Source organism: Chaetura pelagica, unplaced genomic scaffold (genome assembly GCF_000747805.2).
Source record: "Chaetura pelagica isolate M959 unplaced genomic scaffold, ChaPel_1.0 scaffold126, whole genome shotgun sequence".
NCBI lineage: Eukaryota > Metazoa > Chordata > Aves > Apodiformes > Apodidae > Chaetura > Chaetura pelagica.
In genome coordinates, this window is record NW_009953787.1 from 2,910,725 (window position 1) to 2,928,196 (window position 17,472).

Genomic DNA, 17,472 nt, shown 5'->3' on the forward strand with positions numbered 1-17,472 from the left:
GAAAAGGTTTTAAGTCTGTCCTTGACTTTATAAAACAGTAAATTGTGATTTATTTTCATGGAAACCAAGCTAAATATCTTCATGCTGAATTTGAGTAAAAAATTAGCCAAATTGGTTTTGTAAATGTTTCCTGTAAATAGAGAAACTGAAGGTGAAGACTGAAGGGAGACTGAAGTGATGACAAAAGCTGAGAGAAGAAGCTTTACTGTCCTGTTGGGTTAAGATTTGATTGTGGGAATTAAATTTAGTGAGAGCCTCCTGTATTGGGGAGTTTCTGAGATCAAGACACCCTGTGCAGCCACCCAGAACCAGGGCAAAAACCCAGAAGCTCACCCAGCCAATCAGGCATGGCAGGGGGTGTGGAGCAACAGTGGGTGATTTAAAGGGCTCTAGAGTGACCTGGAACAGGAGAAAGGCAAGGAAGTTTGCTCGAGGCAGTTTGAGTGGCAGGGCTCCTTCCTGACCATTGGGGCACAGCTAACAGTGGCAACAAATGCTACCAGCATACTTGTGTAAGCTCTTCAAGTTACCAGGTGCTAGGAGTGTCTTGTGCCTTGGGCTTACAATCAGTCCCTTCAGTAAAAGTTGTGCAGTTGTTGAAGAGCTGTGCTGTCAAGTGAAGAAGCTAGAGGAGAAAGAGAACAGGCTATGTAGCATTTGAGCAAATGGGCAAGAGAACAATAGATTACTTTCAGACACGTTTCAGTGTCAAGACTCTCAGGAGTCTTGAACCTCCACTCCAATGGAGAAGCAGGTGGACCCAGAACCAAGCAGGCTAACAAGTCAAGAGTCTGCTGATGACAAGGACTGGAAGCAAGAGGACCTACCAGGAGGAGGGTTCCTTCTGCCTCTGAAAATTCAACAAGCAGGTCTGGCACCTCCTATAACAGGTATGAGATTCTGGAACTAGAAGGACAGACTACTGGTAAGGATGGAGAAGGTCCTTCTGAGGTAGAAGTGCCTCCCAAAACTAAACCAACTGCAGTCCTCATTGTGACCTCCTCTGCTAAAAGGAGAACAAGGGTAGTTGTAATAGGAAACTCTCTTCTGAAGGGACCAGAGGGCCTGATATGCAGACTGGACTCAATTCACAGGCAACTCTGTTGTCTCCCAGGAGCTTGGGTAAGGGACATTACTTGTAAACCCCCTACTCTAGTAAGGCCCTCAGATTGCTACCTGTTACTTGTTGTTCAAGCAGGTAATGATGAAATAACAGAAGTCTGAGGACAATTAAGAGAGATTTTAGAGCCTTGGACTTTTCATTGAAGGATCAGGAGCTCAGGTTGTGATCTCCTCAATCTTCCTGTTAACAAGGGATGATATTAATAAGACTAAACAAATCCATCTGGTCAATGCATGGCTCTGAGAGTGGTGTAAGCAGAAAAAAATTGGGATCTTTGATTTTTGGGTTGTCAAGACCTGGAATGCTAAAATGAGACAATATGCGACTTTCTCAGAGGGGGGGGAAAACATCCAGCACAGGCACTTGTTGGGAGAGCTTTAAACTAGCTTGGAAGGGGGTAGGGGACAAAACCAGGGTTGTCAATGCCTAGTAATGGCATGGCATGACAAAACTTGAGGAAACAAGTTGGGACCCCTCATTCTGCTTTGCAAGGTGTTGGCCACAACGTACCATACCTGAAGTGTTCCTACACTAATGCATGCAGCATGAGGAATAAATAAGATGATTTTGAAGCCTTGGCCTAGTCCCAGAGATTTGACATTATGAGCATAAGTGAAACCTGGTGGGATGAATTCTGTGACTGGAGTGCCCTGTTGGATGGGTACAGACTGTTCAGGAGAGATAGGCAGGGCAGATGAGGCGGGGGAGTGGCTTTGTATTAAATGGAAGGGCTGGAATATATGGAGCTCACAGTTAGTAATTGCACAGTTGTGAATCTTTGGGTGAGAAATAAAGGGACAAACAAATAATGCGGATGTCATTGTGGGAATATACTACAGACCTCCTGGCCAAGATGAGGATGACAATGACCTATTATTTGAGGACCTAAGGGACGCTTCCAAGTCCTTGTTGTTTTTAAGTAGGGTCAATACAGATTTGATAAATTTTACTCTTAGCAGGGGTTTGTTATCATTAAAATAAGCTGTTTCAACAGTCTGCCTAAATTTAGTTCAGCAAAAGTAGTATAGAGCTTAGTTTCTAAGTGGAAAAGGTTTCTATTTGAGCTATTTTATAAAATGTTTACATCTTTGCAGTTAAGCAGTTGGGGCCTATCAACACTTCATGTGCAATAGGTAGAAGTAGGAGTAATAATTACTTTGCAGTATCCTGTTTTCAATACGGAGGAAAAACTTGTCATCTACTCGTCTGTCCACATTCTTTATATCAACATGTCTTGAATCACAGGTAGCAGAAGTCAAAAGAAGAGTTAGAAAAATACACAATTGCTTGAAAGAGACTATACTAAATTCCATATTGTTAAATGTAGTTTTAGTCATATGCTGTTACAGGCTCCCTTTGTACCAAGTAAGAAAGAACCTGAAAATATGTCAAATCTTTGGAATCTGCAAGCAGAAAAGAGGTGGAAGTTTTTTACAGCAGTAAAATTATTTAAATAGTAAAATTATTGAAAAAAATTAGATACACAGTTCTGAACAGAACAGTAGGGAGCCTGTAAAACCACCTCTACATTTATTTATTTCTTTGGCATGCTTTTCAGCTTTAGATCAGGGCCCTCTGGAGTGGTATAGACATGTAGAAGCAGCAAAGAGTTACGGTGATCAGTCCACAGCTAGTTCATAGTTCATTGTGAAGGCACTGAACTTGAGAAGGCTGAGTAATAGTCTGCAAGATATTTTCAGTTGACACTGGTCTTTCAATTGAAAAATGAAGAAAAAAACCCCAGCTTGGCTACTGTTATGTCCAGAATCATCCTCCTTGGTCTGTGTTACCCTGCTCATGTGCAAAACACATCTTTTGTTGTAGAACCCCACAGTTGCTAGTGTCATGTGGTTTCCCCATGTCTTTCAAATATTTATCTTCTGATCACCAGTCGGTTTGGGCAGGCTGTTTCCTTTGTTTTGCTGCTTTTTCCCCTTCTTAGTCAAGATTTACTGACAACACCCACTCCCTTTTAAGAAATGTATTGCTAGGCTATTCAAGTTCTATTCCAAGATGAGATAGAGATTAAATGGCAGAAGAATTTGACATTAATAGTGAGTTTGTAATCTGAGACAATTTGCTTAGTTTATCCCTGATATTCAACAGGATTGTCTGTTGTGCTTGTGGCTACTAGTGAAGACTAATATGTGGCACAGTAGGACACGTTTCTTCTAACTGTAAACAAAGCAAGTACATCTGATACTTTTTGTAGGCATCTGCAGAAGTCAGGAACAACCCCTTTGGGACTCAGAAAACAGCTCTCAGGGCCATGGAGCTCACATGACCTAGTTTAGTCTTCATTGAAACAGATGTTACCTATCTGAGCAAGGCAAACATGGTTTTAAGAAAAGCTGGGGATTAAAAGGATGGGGAAACTGGAACAGCTGGGCCGAATTAATGGGAGCAAATAAAGAGGCAAACTGAGCATTAAATTAGTCACCTACATCAATAGCAAAACAGTCATTACATGACTACTTACTCAATTTGTTTTAGTTGAGTTGCAGGGTCGGTTTTCCTAGCATCAAAAGTACCTAAAATTGCATCAGAAATATTCCCACATTCTTTATTCTTTTCTACCACGCTTCAAAGAGAATAGAATCCTGGAAGCTGGCTACAGTATTCTGGCACAGCTTTAGGGAATCCTGCTTGTGTTGTAAGACTGCAAATTCCCTTCTTGCTGTTGGTACCAAGACCAAGCTGGTCTTCCACAGTTTTTGGCCTCCCCCATTTTTATTGTTTCTGATGTAAACAGATTATACTTGATTAGTGGTTAGCATTTTGCATGCTTGTCCAGTTTGCCTATTTAGCCCTGAAAATATCAGTGTTACATTTTGCGAATAGCACAAGCACTCTTTGCTTGCTTTTTGGTGCTGGTGGCCAGAAATCTTCAAACCTTTGTTGGCTGCATGCCATAGCAGAGAGAAGGGGACTGCACTAATAAACTACTGCCTTCTAAAAACGGCTGTTTTCATGAGGTATAATTTCTGATGTAAGCACATTTTTACTCTAAAACCTCTGGCATTACATGCTATAATAAAGAGACACAGGTAGACATGTATGTGTGTGTAGCCATTGCTCTTCCTTCAGCAGGAAAAAAAAAAGCAGGATAGTACTTGATAGATTCCAAGACTCATCCAGAACTGAACACAGTCCCTCAAGTTCACTTTATTTGCAATAAACATTAAATAAGTGTCAGTAGAATATTGTGTATATCTGTAAACACTTTATTTCATTATTAGCTGCAAGATGAACAAGTACAGAATATTTCTATTTTAAGGTAATCCTAAGGAATGTTTCTTTCTCTGTCACAAGGGGTCAATTTAGCCAGCTGATACAGCTGAGCTCTGAGGTGATCAGGGCAACTTCTTCCATGGGGATTAACAGAAACTGTTCCACAAGCTTACTGTCTTCTTCCTGGAGGGCAGGAGGCAGTGGTGCTTTGATAGAAGACTAGTAACCCTGCCTATTTCTGCTTCCAAAATCCTTCCCTCAAATTTGTGGAGCTGGGCCTCCATCTTGCATACTGTCACCTTACTGCTTCCATTTTTTTAGTATTATTTCCATAAATGTGAGGGGCAGAATTTCCACCTGGTCAAAACAATAACAATGAAATAGCCAGATTTTCTTGATTGCTGAACAACCACAACCCCACCTTGTTGCAGCATCCCGCCTTGACCATCATGTTCCTTCCTGTTCCTCCCCACATTTGCAAAGAAGAGAATTTTAAAAATCTTTGCAGAAATGGCTGACAGTGTGAGCAGAAGATCCTGACCAGAAGTTTGAAGTGAGGTATTTGAATTGTAGTGATCTTCATATGCAAAATTTTTCTGGTTGTCTGAAGACTGGCTAAGCATAAAAAAAAAAGAACTCCGCAATTAGTCTTGTATGTGGCTGTGCAAAGGCATACATTAAACCTCATTTGCATACTTTTATACAACTTCAGTTTCATCATGTTACTCCTTCTCCCACTTTTTAATAGCCCCACATGGTTGAAGTACTTTTTTCTTGATTGAAAAAAATAAGTACTACTCGCCATGCTCTTTGCTTCTCTTTGCAGTACAGGGAGTTTGACTGCACAGTTTAAATGGTGTAAGCAAATTCCAGAACATCACTAATATTTTTCTTTAGGGCCTAAAGAGAGTGTATTGTTTGTTAAAAGTGCTGCGAGGGTGGTGGTTGTGTGTCTGGGTACTGTTACTACCAGCTGATGTAGGCCTAATGAATTTTTATGAAAAGACTTGAATAGGAGAAAATTCATATTATGGGAAGAGACATCTGAAAACAAATGTTAGATGACTTATTGGTCTGTATTGTCTTCTCATTTTCCATAGTTGCTTTAAATTGGGCTAAAGATGTTTGAAAAAAATTGCAATCAGTTCAACAATAAAACTGGTTAGGGATGTTGAGTTTTCTTGCCTGTGTGGTCTTCTGGTTTTCCCAGGGACTCTCTAGATGAGATGCTTGCCACTATTCTGGAACAGCCTGCCAGGCTTTGCTGCTTTTGGCAGAGACACTTTTAAAGAGGCTGTGTTTCCAGGTTAGAACTATTGCTAAGTAAGTCCCCAACAGGTCCTTCTTTGAAAACAAACGTTACTTGGGATCCTACTATTATTACTGCTGTTGTTTCTGAGGATCACCATTTGTAAAGTTAGACAATAGCATAATGAAAAGTTAAAGCATCCTAAAACAAAAATTTCTAGGACAAATAAAACAAGACATGAAACGTGAGAAACTAGAGACTGAGGAACAATTAGGTATGTGTTCACTTCTGACTTTCCTGTTGAATATGTCTATGGAAGCACTTTGTACATACAAGTATCAAAATGCATACAAAACCAGTTAAAATCATATGCATATGAACATCACATTAAGTAATAAAAAGAGTTGGTAGTGCTGATTTTCCTGAGTTAATCTTTGAAAGTCCCCAAAATTGAAAATTATTTTTAGTTGTAGAGTTTAATGAAGCTATGGGTATTCTTGACTGATGTTACTCAGAACTTAAATTTCAGCTCCTAATTCTGTAATATTATAATAGTCCTTTTTTTTGCCTATGCATTTAATAAAGATATAAATAATCAGTATTTTACGTAACCTTAAAAGAGGGCTCTGCTTGGAAACTTGGCTTTTCATTTTTTTGGTGTTGTTTGTTTCTTTTTTTTTTTTTTAATGCAGAAGCCCACCCTGTGAAAATAAGGTTGTTTACAGGTATAGTAATGTAATGTGACTACATTGTTAAAGGATTTGATTGCATGATAAATTTTCCAGGGTAGCCTGGTGCCCTACTTCACTATAACAGCAGGCTTTATCTGAGACCCATTTACAATTTTCATGGTTAAAGAACTGTAACTCAGGACAGGTGGGAATGTAAAACTACTTTGATAGAATCTTTTGTGCTTGGACAACTATAATACTTAGTGGTTTTGTGTCATGAGAATTTTTATCTTGAAAGCTGTATTGGTAATGGAGCTCAAAGTTCCCTAAAACTGGTTGAAGCAGTTAGTTTCTACTTGGTATTTTGTTTTGTTTTTTTTTTACTAAATGCTAGACTCTTAAACAGTATGATAAGTGACTGGAAAGAATTAACTGTTCAATAAAATGCAAATGCTTTAAGTGAGAATACCCATACAGAAAATAAATTATATATATTTATATGCATTCTCAAGTTTCTTGAACCTACCAGAGGCAAAAAAAATCCTGTTTTTTCCTCCCTAAGTAATACAGTTTTGTAAATTCATTTTTTAGTCTCTCTCGCCTCTCTCTCAAAAGTCTTATTTCCTTTCCCATAATACTAATTTCTGGAACCTACTACACGTCTTAGAAAATTATCTTGTAGTACATAGACTGATCATAACCAGTCAGCACAATCTGAAATCTATTGACATAACAGTTAATAATCCTGAAACAGGTCTATAGGCTGCCTTTCTAGGGTATGTGCAAAGAAAGGAAAAACTATGAGCTTAACTATAGGATTTTTTACTTTCTTGGAGAGTGTTCCTGAAAAACAGAGTGACTTTTTACAAATTAGATCATTATTTTGAATGCCAACTGTCCTTTATAGTGGCACATATTTCAGTCAGGGAATAGGATTAAAATTATCTGGAGTGCTGTTCTGCTGGAACCTACATGGCTTTGTTTAATGAGCAAAAAAAACCAAACAATGAGCAACCACCCAACGAGCTGAAATGTGTGTTCATCTTCAAATGTATAACACTCACTGTGCTGCAGTATAAATAGCAGTGTGGCCAAATGGGCTGGCTTTATCTTTCATTTCAAGCTAAAAGAAATAGTTGTTATGTATAATTGTCTTGAGTGCAGTGCACTTAAAAGGAACTTTAATGACTACTGTATTGAATAGAGAAGTGCATAATACATTATTTACAGGACTTTGTCTTTATTTTCCTTTTTCTTTTAAAGAGTGAATTGAAACAGGAGTACATTACCCACAAAAAAAACGGTGCCTGAAATCTAGTTTCTGTGTAATATAGTGATGCAGCACAATAAGCAATTTTTTCTTAATTTCTTTTCAAATGGATTAGCAACTTCTAAATATTTTTTCCCATCCCTTATCCTACTGAGTCATTTCACCTCACTGTGCACATTTAAGGGAATAATCTACTCACCTGAATAATTGCAGACAGCTGTTCTCAGTCTCTAAAACTTGGTAGATAAATATTTTGAATTCTTTTTGTTGTTTAAATGATTTTTGTATATTCTGTACTTTGTGTTATGAGTTCCTACATTTTAAACTGATTGATTTCTAGGTACCTTGTTTTAATAAATATTAACTGGAAAGTAAGGTAGTTCTTGTGTTGAAGAATAATTAAATCCATTACACTTGAACATGACATTCTTGGTCAGTGATGTTTTTGTGTGTTTTTTTTTTCTCTTATGCCACATACTGTGGATGCAATAAGCTGAATGCTAGTTTTGAGTTTATGCCTTCTTGCCTTATCTAAGTTAAAACTGATCTCTGAAATTTGACAGTGTTTCCCAGCATTTCTTCTGCACTTGAGAACAGGTCTGTGTGTTTTACTTATATTGGTTATGTCTGAATCTTAGGTATTTCATATATTTTAATTAATACATCTCCTTTACCCTTTCTCAGGATCACTTCTCTTCTTTGCAATAAATGCTTCCAGTCTCTATCCAAAGAGTGGCAGCATCACAATACTATTATTTTTATTAAAACATTATCACTAAAAATTGAGAAATCCCAAGAAAAAAAATGTATGGAAACAGGTGAAGAAGATAATACTAGTATATTGATAAGGGGAAAAAAATTAAACTCAAACCAGTAACTGAGTTCCTGTAGGCTCCTGTAGGGTTTAATTTTGTTAGTTATTTATTACCTTTGCTTTTTTCTTTTTATTTTTACAATATGTTTGTTTCTTCTTTGACATTTCAGGCACAGGCACCTTTGGGCGTGTTCATCTGGTGAAGGAAAAAATGGCCAAACGTTACTTTGCACTGAAAGTGATGAGCATTCCTGATGTCATTCGACTGAAGCAAGAACAACATGTGCACAATGAAAAATCAGTCCTGAAAGAAGTCAACCACCCCTTTTTGATCAGATTGTAAGTTGTTGTATTTTTAAAAATTTATTTACTTTATGTCTAAAGTGCAGTTAAATTGTTCGTCTCTTTGCAAGTTCTTTTGTACTTAACCCTCAACCAAGCTTTTAATATGTATTGTGTAATCTAGACTAAAACAGACTTCAGATTAAAATATTATAGAAGGATCAATAATTTTAAATCAAAAGACATAATTTAGGCATTTATGCAATAGTTTATAAGTTTTACTCTGTCTCTTATTTTTGTGCTGTAGAAAAAGACATTTGATCTTTCCATTTTTGTGATACTGCAGAAGCAGTTACTAGAAGCTCAAGTAACTTCTAATCTGATATCAATAAAGTAGATAGGGATACAGGTTCTTTATCTATTACCATATTAATAGGGATAGCTATTTGTTCTGAAAAGGTAGAATAGTCTTCAAGATGTTACTAGATACCTATTTTCTTCTGAACTGTCAAGTTACGTTTGGGTGTGTGGCTTATGAGTTGTTTAATGTGGGCAGAAAGAAAAACAGCTTAATTTTGGGTAATGTGCAAGAGAAGATTCCTGTATTTTGTAATGAATAATTTGAAAACCACATGGAATTATTTTCTTTCTTCCTTAGCTGCTCCTTACTGCATCTAGTAATTAATGTGCCACAATAATAGTTATTAGATTAAAGGCAACAGTCTGAGGAATTCAAGATACTTATCATTAGATTAGTTCTGAGGTAAAGAAATAAATCTTGTTCTGCTGTAATTTTTTATTTTCTATTGCTTTTGTTAAAGATATTGCAAAAGAAAAAGCATTGTGATCTGCTGCTTTAGTTAGGGCTGTATATTTCCAGGAAGGGATAGGAGAGGGGAAGGAGAACTCTCTGGTGTCCTGTTTTTAAAAACATATTATCATTAATATCTTTAAAAAAGCAGATTCTGCTTATTCCGTATCACTCTGGCAATATTTCATTAAATACCATGAAGGTGTGTAAGAATTGTTTGGTCTTAACAGACTAGAAATATAAGTTAGTTATTAGGCGCTTGGCAGACACCCATTTTGTACAATGCAGTAGAGTCTATCAGTTGGATTTTCTTTCTTGGCCTGTGCTGTGCTCATCAGGAATGCTAGATTCTTGGGGTCTTAGTATTTGCAGAATAGGAACCATAAATTAATCATGTACATAATTGGTGCAACAGAGATAATTTTACAGACATTTTCTTCTAAAGCAAATCAGAGATATAATTTGATATAATATTTTAATTCCAGATTTTGGACCAATCATGATGAACGTTTTTTATATATGTTAATGGAATATGTGCCAGGAGGAGAACTTTTCAGTTACCTGCGCAACATGGGACGTTTCAACAACAGCACAGGACTGTTTTACTCTACAGAAATTATTTGTGCAATAGAGTACCTGCACTCCAAAGAAATAGTTTACAGAGACTTGAAACCTGAAAATATATTACTAGACAAAGAAGGACATATCAAGCTTACTGATTTTGGATTTGCTAAAAAGCTGGTGGATAGGTAAGTAGGGTTTTTTTATGGTAATTATGTTTTGCATGTTAAACAGTTGGAAGAAAAAAAAAATGTTTCTTTCAGAGCTCAGCATTTCACCCTAAGACTCCTATGTGATTCACACATATAAAATTCCTTAATACGAAGGAAACTGACATCTTAAAATGGCTGCGTGGAAGCCAGTATTGCACCTTAGGTCTAACTAGGAAAAATATCACAGATAAGCTACTATAGAACAACATTTTTATATTAGTAGTTTTGTATATTTAGGTTTTCAGCAGTCATCTTGTAAAAAGGGAGTTAAGTGAAGCAATATGAGCAAATACCGAGATATTTATTTATTGAGATACTATCTTTATTTTAGAAAGATTTTTTTAAAGCATGAGAATAATATTTTAAAGCTGTGAACTGTGTTTTTACTAGCCTGTTGCTAAAGGAAACTGCAAAATCTAGACAAAAACAGTCGGGCCAACTTCAGCAGAAGTGATTTCTGTAACTAACTGCATCATGAGTAGTGTCAGCCTTACATCTGTTTTACTAGCATATGTAAAGTTTTGATTATGCAGTGGGTTTTTTGCCGAGTTACTTCTTGATTCTCTCCTTTTGAATTACTCTTCAATGATTAAAATACATGTTCTTAAAAGGAAGCAAGAGATGTCATTGGAATTAAAAATTACAAAAAAGGAAAAAACTAGGAAAGTGGTGTTACAAGGTTTAGTATTATGTTCTTGGGCCACCTTCTGAGTGTGACCATATCTAATTGTTCTATTTGAGGCAGCCTAGTAAGCGAGTTAGGTGTTACACAGGTGCTCATCCTCTTCACTCATCTCTTTACCTGTTTGATGCTGCTTTTACAACAGTTCAGTGTGCACAGTGTTAGCTTTTTATTTGTATATATTTTGTTTCTGAACCAAACTAACTTTCTGCAGGAGGAAGTAAGGCTACTTCCAGGTAAGAAAGGATGATCTCTTTAAAAGACATTTTCATACAAATTTATTAGTACTTTCGCTTTACATGTAGATACTGCCACTTAGTGGTTATTCTTAATTTGGATTTCTGTGGATTTAAGGCACAACAGAAGTAACCCTCCATTAAGTAAGATAGTAGTTTGCATCAGAGTAAATTTTTCCATCTGGAAGATTAATCTATAAGAGTAAATTTTTTCAAATACATTTTTCAACATCAAAACGAGTTTCCACTACTGTTTTTAATTGTTGGGGTTTTTTGCGTTCCGTATCCGGGGGGCAGTGGAGTTGATCAGTTTGTGTTGAATTGAATCATAGAGCAAGCACTATAGTAGTTTTATATGAATAGTAGATTTACCTATAAACTTGAGAAGGGCAAGTACTTTGACTTTACCTTTGCAAGTCTGGTTTCAGTTTTTGTGTTGGTTTTGAAGTTCTTTTGAACTATATTCTCACCAGTAGCTGTAGTAATTTTCACACAGCTGTTTTTCACTGTAAAAAATACAGTGTTAGCAATTTATTTACTAATGCACTACATCACGTTATTTTATTACATAGACCACTTGATCAAAAGTATAGATGTTTTGTCATTTCTATGCATGTAAGATGTCTGTACACATGAACACATGTACACATGTGTTTATATATACATATAGTATGTAAGAATTACAAAAATAAAACAGTATGTTTTGTAAACAGCTGTCAGGATATTTTCCAGTTAGTACCAACAAATGTATTCCTAGGGAAGACATAATGTAAAATAAAACTGACTGCAGAAGACCTTCAGTAAAATTACACATTCATGATACAAAGTAATTCTCATGAATTTTTGTCCAGTTGCTTAACTGAGATGTTGCTGTATATGTTTTCCTGTCTTCTTTTTTCCATGTGTGACATTTCCAGCAACAATTAAGATGCTTTTCTGCATGGGGGGCAGCCTGCAAATTTCCTTTCTTAGTACACTTTCTGAAGGGCTAGACTCCAATTTTTATATTTATTTTTTTTTCCTAAAAAAAGAGGAACGAGATGAGGTTTTCTTCTCTCCTTTTGTTTCTTATTGATATGTTCTCTCTTTGTCCTTGTCTCTTGCTTTTTGGTTATAATGTACTTTTAAAAATTTAAAATTTTTCACTGGAACAGTGTGTCTTGGTCTCAACTGCTGTGGTCTGAGCTTCTTTTTTCCACTTTGTTGCTGCTGAGCTGAAGACTTAATAACCTTTTCAGTTTCTTGCAATGGCATTCACAAAAAATAGATGTGCCACTAGTTAAAAAAAAAAATGGCAATGTCATGAAAAAAGACACAGAGGAGGTGTTTATAAATGATTGTTACCTGAAGGATGAAGAAAGGATTTTTCTGCTGCACTTTTTGGGTATAGCATATACATTAAACATTTGAAGGATGAAGAAAGGATTTGCTTTGAACTTTATAGCAATTTTTAGGCTTTTATTTTTCTGGAAAGCAAAGACCACTTTTTGGGTATAGCATATACATTAAACATGTTTCTGAACTTTCTCAATTGTTTTTTTTGTGTTTTGTTGTTTGGTGGGTTCTTTTTCTGGGGGGAGGGGTTGTTTTGTTTTTGTTGTTTTTTTATTCTTGTGCTCTTTCAGAGAAGCACAAAACTAAAGTTCCTATTATTTTCTAATTTTTATGCACAGATTTCACTCACAGTGTTACAAAAGTTGTAGGTAAAGTAGGGCATTAATGATTTTTTATTAATATTTAGGTTTTGTATGAAATGTTACTTTTATTTTTTTCGGTTTATATTCATAAGAAAGAATGGATGATTTTAAACTATGAAAGTCTTCCTGGAAAATTGAGAAGTGATTAACCTTAAAGATAATTGGAGTTACTTTTGTACTGTTCCTTATGCTGGATGTGCGTGATTGTTCTGCAGAGTGGATTGAAGAGAAAAAAACAAGACACAGCATGTCTTGTTTGCAACCTGTGTTGTTTGGCACTGTAGAAGCAAGAATATATTGCAAAACAAACTTCTGTGGGCTGCAAACAAAGCAATCTTCATTGAATGTAACTGTAGAGAAACTTCCAGAAGAGGATACTGAAAAGGACATTGCTGTTAATCTCTGGCTTGTATGCAGGAAGCCTGTTAGGGACTACTGAGGTGGATGCTGAATGGTGTAGAACGACAAAATACGTTAACTATCAAGACTTCTTCAAATAATATTTGTGGGACTTACAGTATTATTTTATAGCTTATTTTTGTAACCAGAGTAGATTCTTTTAGTTATTTATTTTCATATTTTAAAGTTATGTACTCAACCTTATCAACTACTGTATTTCAGCATTTATCTTGAAAACAGAGAACAATGGACTTTCTGTAGCAGTTTGGAGGAAACACTCTTTTCTTAATTTTCAGCTGTATAATTCATCTTCAAAAGGATGATCTGGATTTTCAGATGAATATGCAACAGTTATGAAATAATTATTTAAAATACTTAAGATTATTGGATCTTTTTATAGAATTTACTTGATAAATTTTTCAAACTATTAAATAGCTTGCTTCATGAGCAACAGAAGAGGCAATACAAGTTATGATCTTATAGCATAAATATACAGCTTGACAAAGAATTTGAACTTCCCCCAATATTTTGTATATTGAGGAACATAAATTTCATGATTGAAATTAAGAGATGTATATGACCTACTGGTGGTAATAAATTTGATTTCCTAGTGCAGTTAGAGGAATGCAAGTTATGTTGTTCTGTCCGTACTTGAATTAAAAAAAAATAGCTTTTATGGTTTACCTGTATGATAATTGAATGTCTTTTTAGTTACATTTTCACCAGCAAATTCTGTGATCAGACTAAGTTTTTTATACGTAAATTACCTTCATAAGGGATGAAAACCTTGATGAAGGAGTGCACCTTCGCTGAATTTGTACATTCATAGTGCTGGCAATGTTTAGAAAGGAGGACCCCTGAAGGATGTTGTCCTGCAAACCTCCTTCATTAAAACAAATATGCCTGTCCTTTCTGCTTATTTCTACAGCCCTTTTCCCTCAGATAGAATAAAACTGGAAGCTGCTTCATTTGCAGAGCTGGCACAATCAGTATGAATAAACATTCATATGATGGACTGTTGTACATCTTTTTAAAAAAAACAGGAAAAGCTTTGCTGTTTCTCGTAGTTACCTAGTCCTGACCTAGACAACTGCTAGATGGCAGTATTGTGTAAAGCAGTGCTGTAGGTAAGAATTCTCTTGTATGTGCTAGATTTGGAAAGTTAGAGTTTATATTTATTTTCTAGCAATAAAAATTATGCCACCCTTTTTAGGATAAAAGTTAAAGATGTATTCGTTGCACTAATGAATGTAGTTGCAAGAACCATGGAGCACATGGGTGCAGTGTGTCTTAACACATTCTGACAGTTTAGCTGGAGTAATTTAGCTTTTACCATCTTAAAATCAAGCTTAAAGAAGTTCAACTCTGTATATCATAAATCTTAACTTAAAGTCTTGACTGACCATACAGCACCTTTTCCTTCATCCTAACTATTTTTTTTAAATCAGAGCTAAGACTTAAAAAAAGCCCAACCAAATAAAACAAAGACAAGAAAAAAAAATACCCAGACATTCTGTTTGTAGTAATTCTGAAATCTCAGAGAAATGCAATATTTAATCTTTTTAAAACATGTTGACAGTTGTAAGGTGCATCTTGAATATTGTTTATGGTTAGGAAAAAAAAGTTTTGTTAAGCTTAGTAGAACAGTGGTAGGTAAAACTGGAAGTTGAAAGGAGCATGTATTTAAAGGTGAATGCTGTTCATCTTAATGCATTTAATCAGGACCATGTTACTGGTTTGATTTGAGAAGAATCTTCCTGCACTCAAAAATAAAACAATGAGAGTTTATTTTTCTTTTGCTGTGGGCAGTGACCATTAATTTTGTAACTGTATTCTTTGTCATGTCTTCACTAGAATTTTTTTGAAAATGCAATGCATTTTTTTATTTCTTATTCTATTCTGTTATTTCATCCTCTGTTGAATTGGTGACCACTTTTTCAGTTTCATCTTCTGACTTGCTAACAGGGTTGTGTAATTTCATCAGAATGAGAGCACTTTTTTTTTTTCTACCCATATTTAAACATAGATTCAGGTAGTGAAGCCAGGTAAATTCTGCATGGGTATTTTTGTGAAGAAAAGTTGACATTTGTGAAGTAAACAGTTTCAGAATATTCTTTGTTTCAAACTATAGTTTGGTCTTTGTAAATATTAACTGTCTAGCTTCAATTTATTTCATGGATTTATAGAATTTAAAACATACATTTCAGGTAGCAATATAACATTTTTATATCCTGAACTTATATTTAAAAAGCTGTGAGTAAAAATTACATTAAAATATATAAAAAATAGTATTATTTACATATCTCACACTTGCTTAACTTGTACATATTTTAAATGCACCTTGTGCATATTTTAAATAATTAAAAATGTGGGGTTTTTTTCTTCTAATGTATATTGTAGAGGTGATGATGGGTTGTATTTCGATATTTGTGAATGTTGGATTGTAAAAGAAATCTTACTCATGTCTGCAGCTGTTTGCTGCTTTAAACTACTACTTTATTATCTCCCCCTATTGCCTTTGGTTTTTTAAAGAAAATTTTTTCCTTTTGCTGGAAAAGGAAAATAAGCTTGCCTTTTGCTGGGCCTGGCATAATTAGTAAGTGAACTTGCAGATTGAAAACCACTGTTAGTAATTTCAAAGCAATGTATAGCCTAATGAATATAAATAATACTGTACCAGCAGTTGGAGAGTCAGTGTGCAGATGTTTCCTGAAACCAAAAAGTTTCTTAATTTCCAGATATCTGTTACAGGAGAATTGGAGGGCATGATCAAAGCAGTCTTTTAGATCTTGTTAGGGACCTTTCTTTTTTCTCTTGTCATTATATACAATAAATACACATTTATAAGTTGGGTGCTTCCTGTGTGTGTCTACTGTTACTGTTATTTCATTTTCACTTCAGTCTGGTTTTGTTTTGTGGCTTTTTTTCTTCTTTTCCTCCCAGGACGTGGACACTCTGTGGCACTCCTGAGTACCTTGCACCCGAAGTTATACAAAGCAAAGGCCATGGAAGAGCTGTGGATTGGTGGGCCCTAGGAATTCTTATATTTGAGATGTTGTCAGGGTAAGTGATAAACATTACTATATCACAGCAATATTATGTAATACAGTGATATGGGATTCTGTACTAGTTCTGTTTACATTTAGTATTGACATACCAGTCTCATTTCTACCTCTGAAGTCAGGAATTGAGAAGCTGTACAAAAGAACACAGATCACTGTTAGGGGGATTTTTTTAGGTTACTGAGTTTGTCAGCTTTGGTTTTTAATTTTTTAAGATAATTTTTCTTATCTATTTTGGAAATTCAGGTTTTCTCTAATTTCTAGTATAGTGAAGTAGTATTTGCATTTAAAATATGCAATATATATATATTATTTTATATTATATATATTATTATATATATTATAAAATGCATAGAGACAAGTAGGAAGACTTTCATTAGTACAGCTTATATTACTACTGACCTCCTGTTTTCTTTAAACTGAAGAAAAAAAGAACAGGGAAAATCTTAAATAGTTTATTTGGAAATTAGTTTGCTTAGATGCTGCTTTTAATGTTTTGAAATTTGCTTCATGAGCAGTGTTTCCAAAATACACAGGTGCAAACTGAAGAGAGACTTTCTGGAATTAATGTAATTAACTGTTTCTGATTTTAAGTATTAAGGTGGTAAAAGTACTTGTCTTAATTTGCTCTGGTTTCAAAAAAGGAACACGATTCCGAGTAAAGTGATTAACGGTGTGGAGAGCAAGGCATCTGCATGTTTTTTCCTTGTTTTTTATCTTGGCTGAAAGAATTTTGAAAGAAATTGGTTTTGTCATGGTTGGCACAGTCAAACAAATGCAGGTGGAAGCAGGATTTTCATAGCTTTAGAAGAAATGTAGTATATTTCATTAGTTTCAGTTTCGTGGTCATTAGAACGTCTTTTCGGCACTATGCACAGCGTGCTCTGTGCGTGCTCCCTCTGTGAGCACTGGACTGCTTGCCTCTCTGGCCTTTCCTTCTGGATCTGCAGGTCCATAATGTGGCCAGAACAAAAACATCATTGTATGGATTTAATCTTCCTTTGCTTTATTACAGTACTGTCAGTAAGAGTAACTGGTGACTGCTCTGGTGTTTGGGCAAGCTCCTGAGTTTCCCTGAGCAGACAGTTCCCCTGGTGGCTGATCACTTCAGCACTCCGATGCATCACATCTCTGCTGTGAAGATGTCCACCCAATAGCATCAAGACTTTATC

General features: G+C 35.5%; 1 protein-coding gene across 1 annotated transcript in view; it reads left to right on the top strand.

The window, feature by feature from the left end:
- Window positions 1–742: 742 nt before the first annotated feature.
- PRKX (protein kinase, X-linked) overlaps window positions 743–17,472 on the top strand; it is a 30,509-nt gene continuing 13,779 nt past the window's right edge. Inside the window, exons 1-4 of the mRNA XM_010001030.1 lie at window positions 743–890; window positions 8,529–8,697; window positions 9,937–10,200; window positions 16,182–16,301. Of these exons, the coding sequence (XP_009999332.1) occupies window positions 743–890; window positions 8,529–8,697; window positions 9,937–10,200; window positions 16,182–16,301 (701 nt within the window). The remainder of the gene's footprint in view (window positions 891–8,528; window positions 8,698–9,936; window positions 10,201–16,181; window positions 16,302–17,472) is intronic.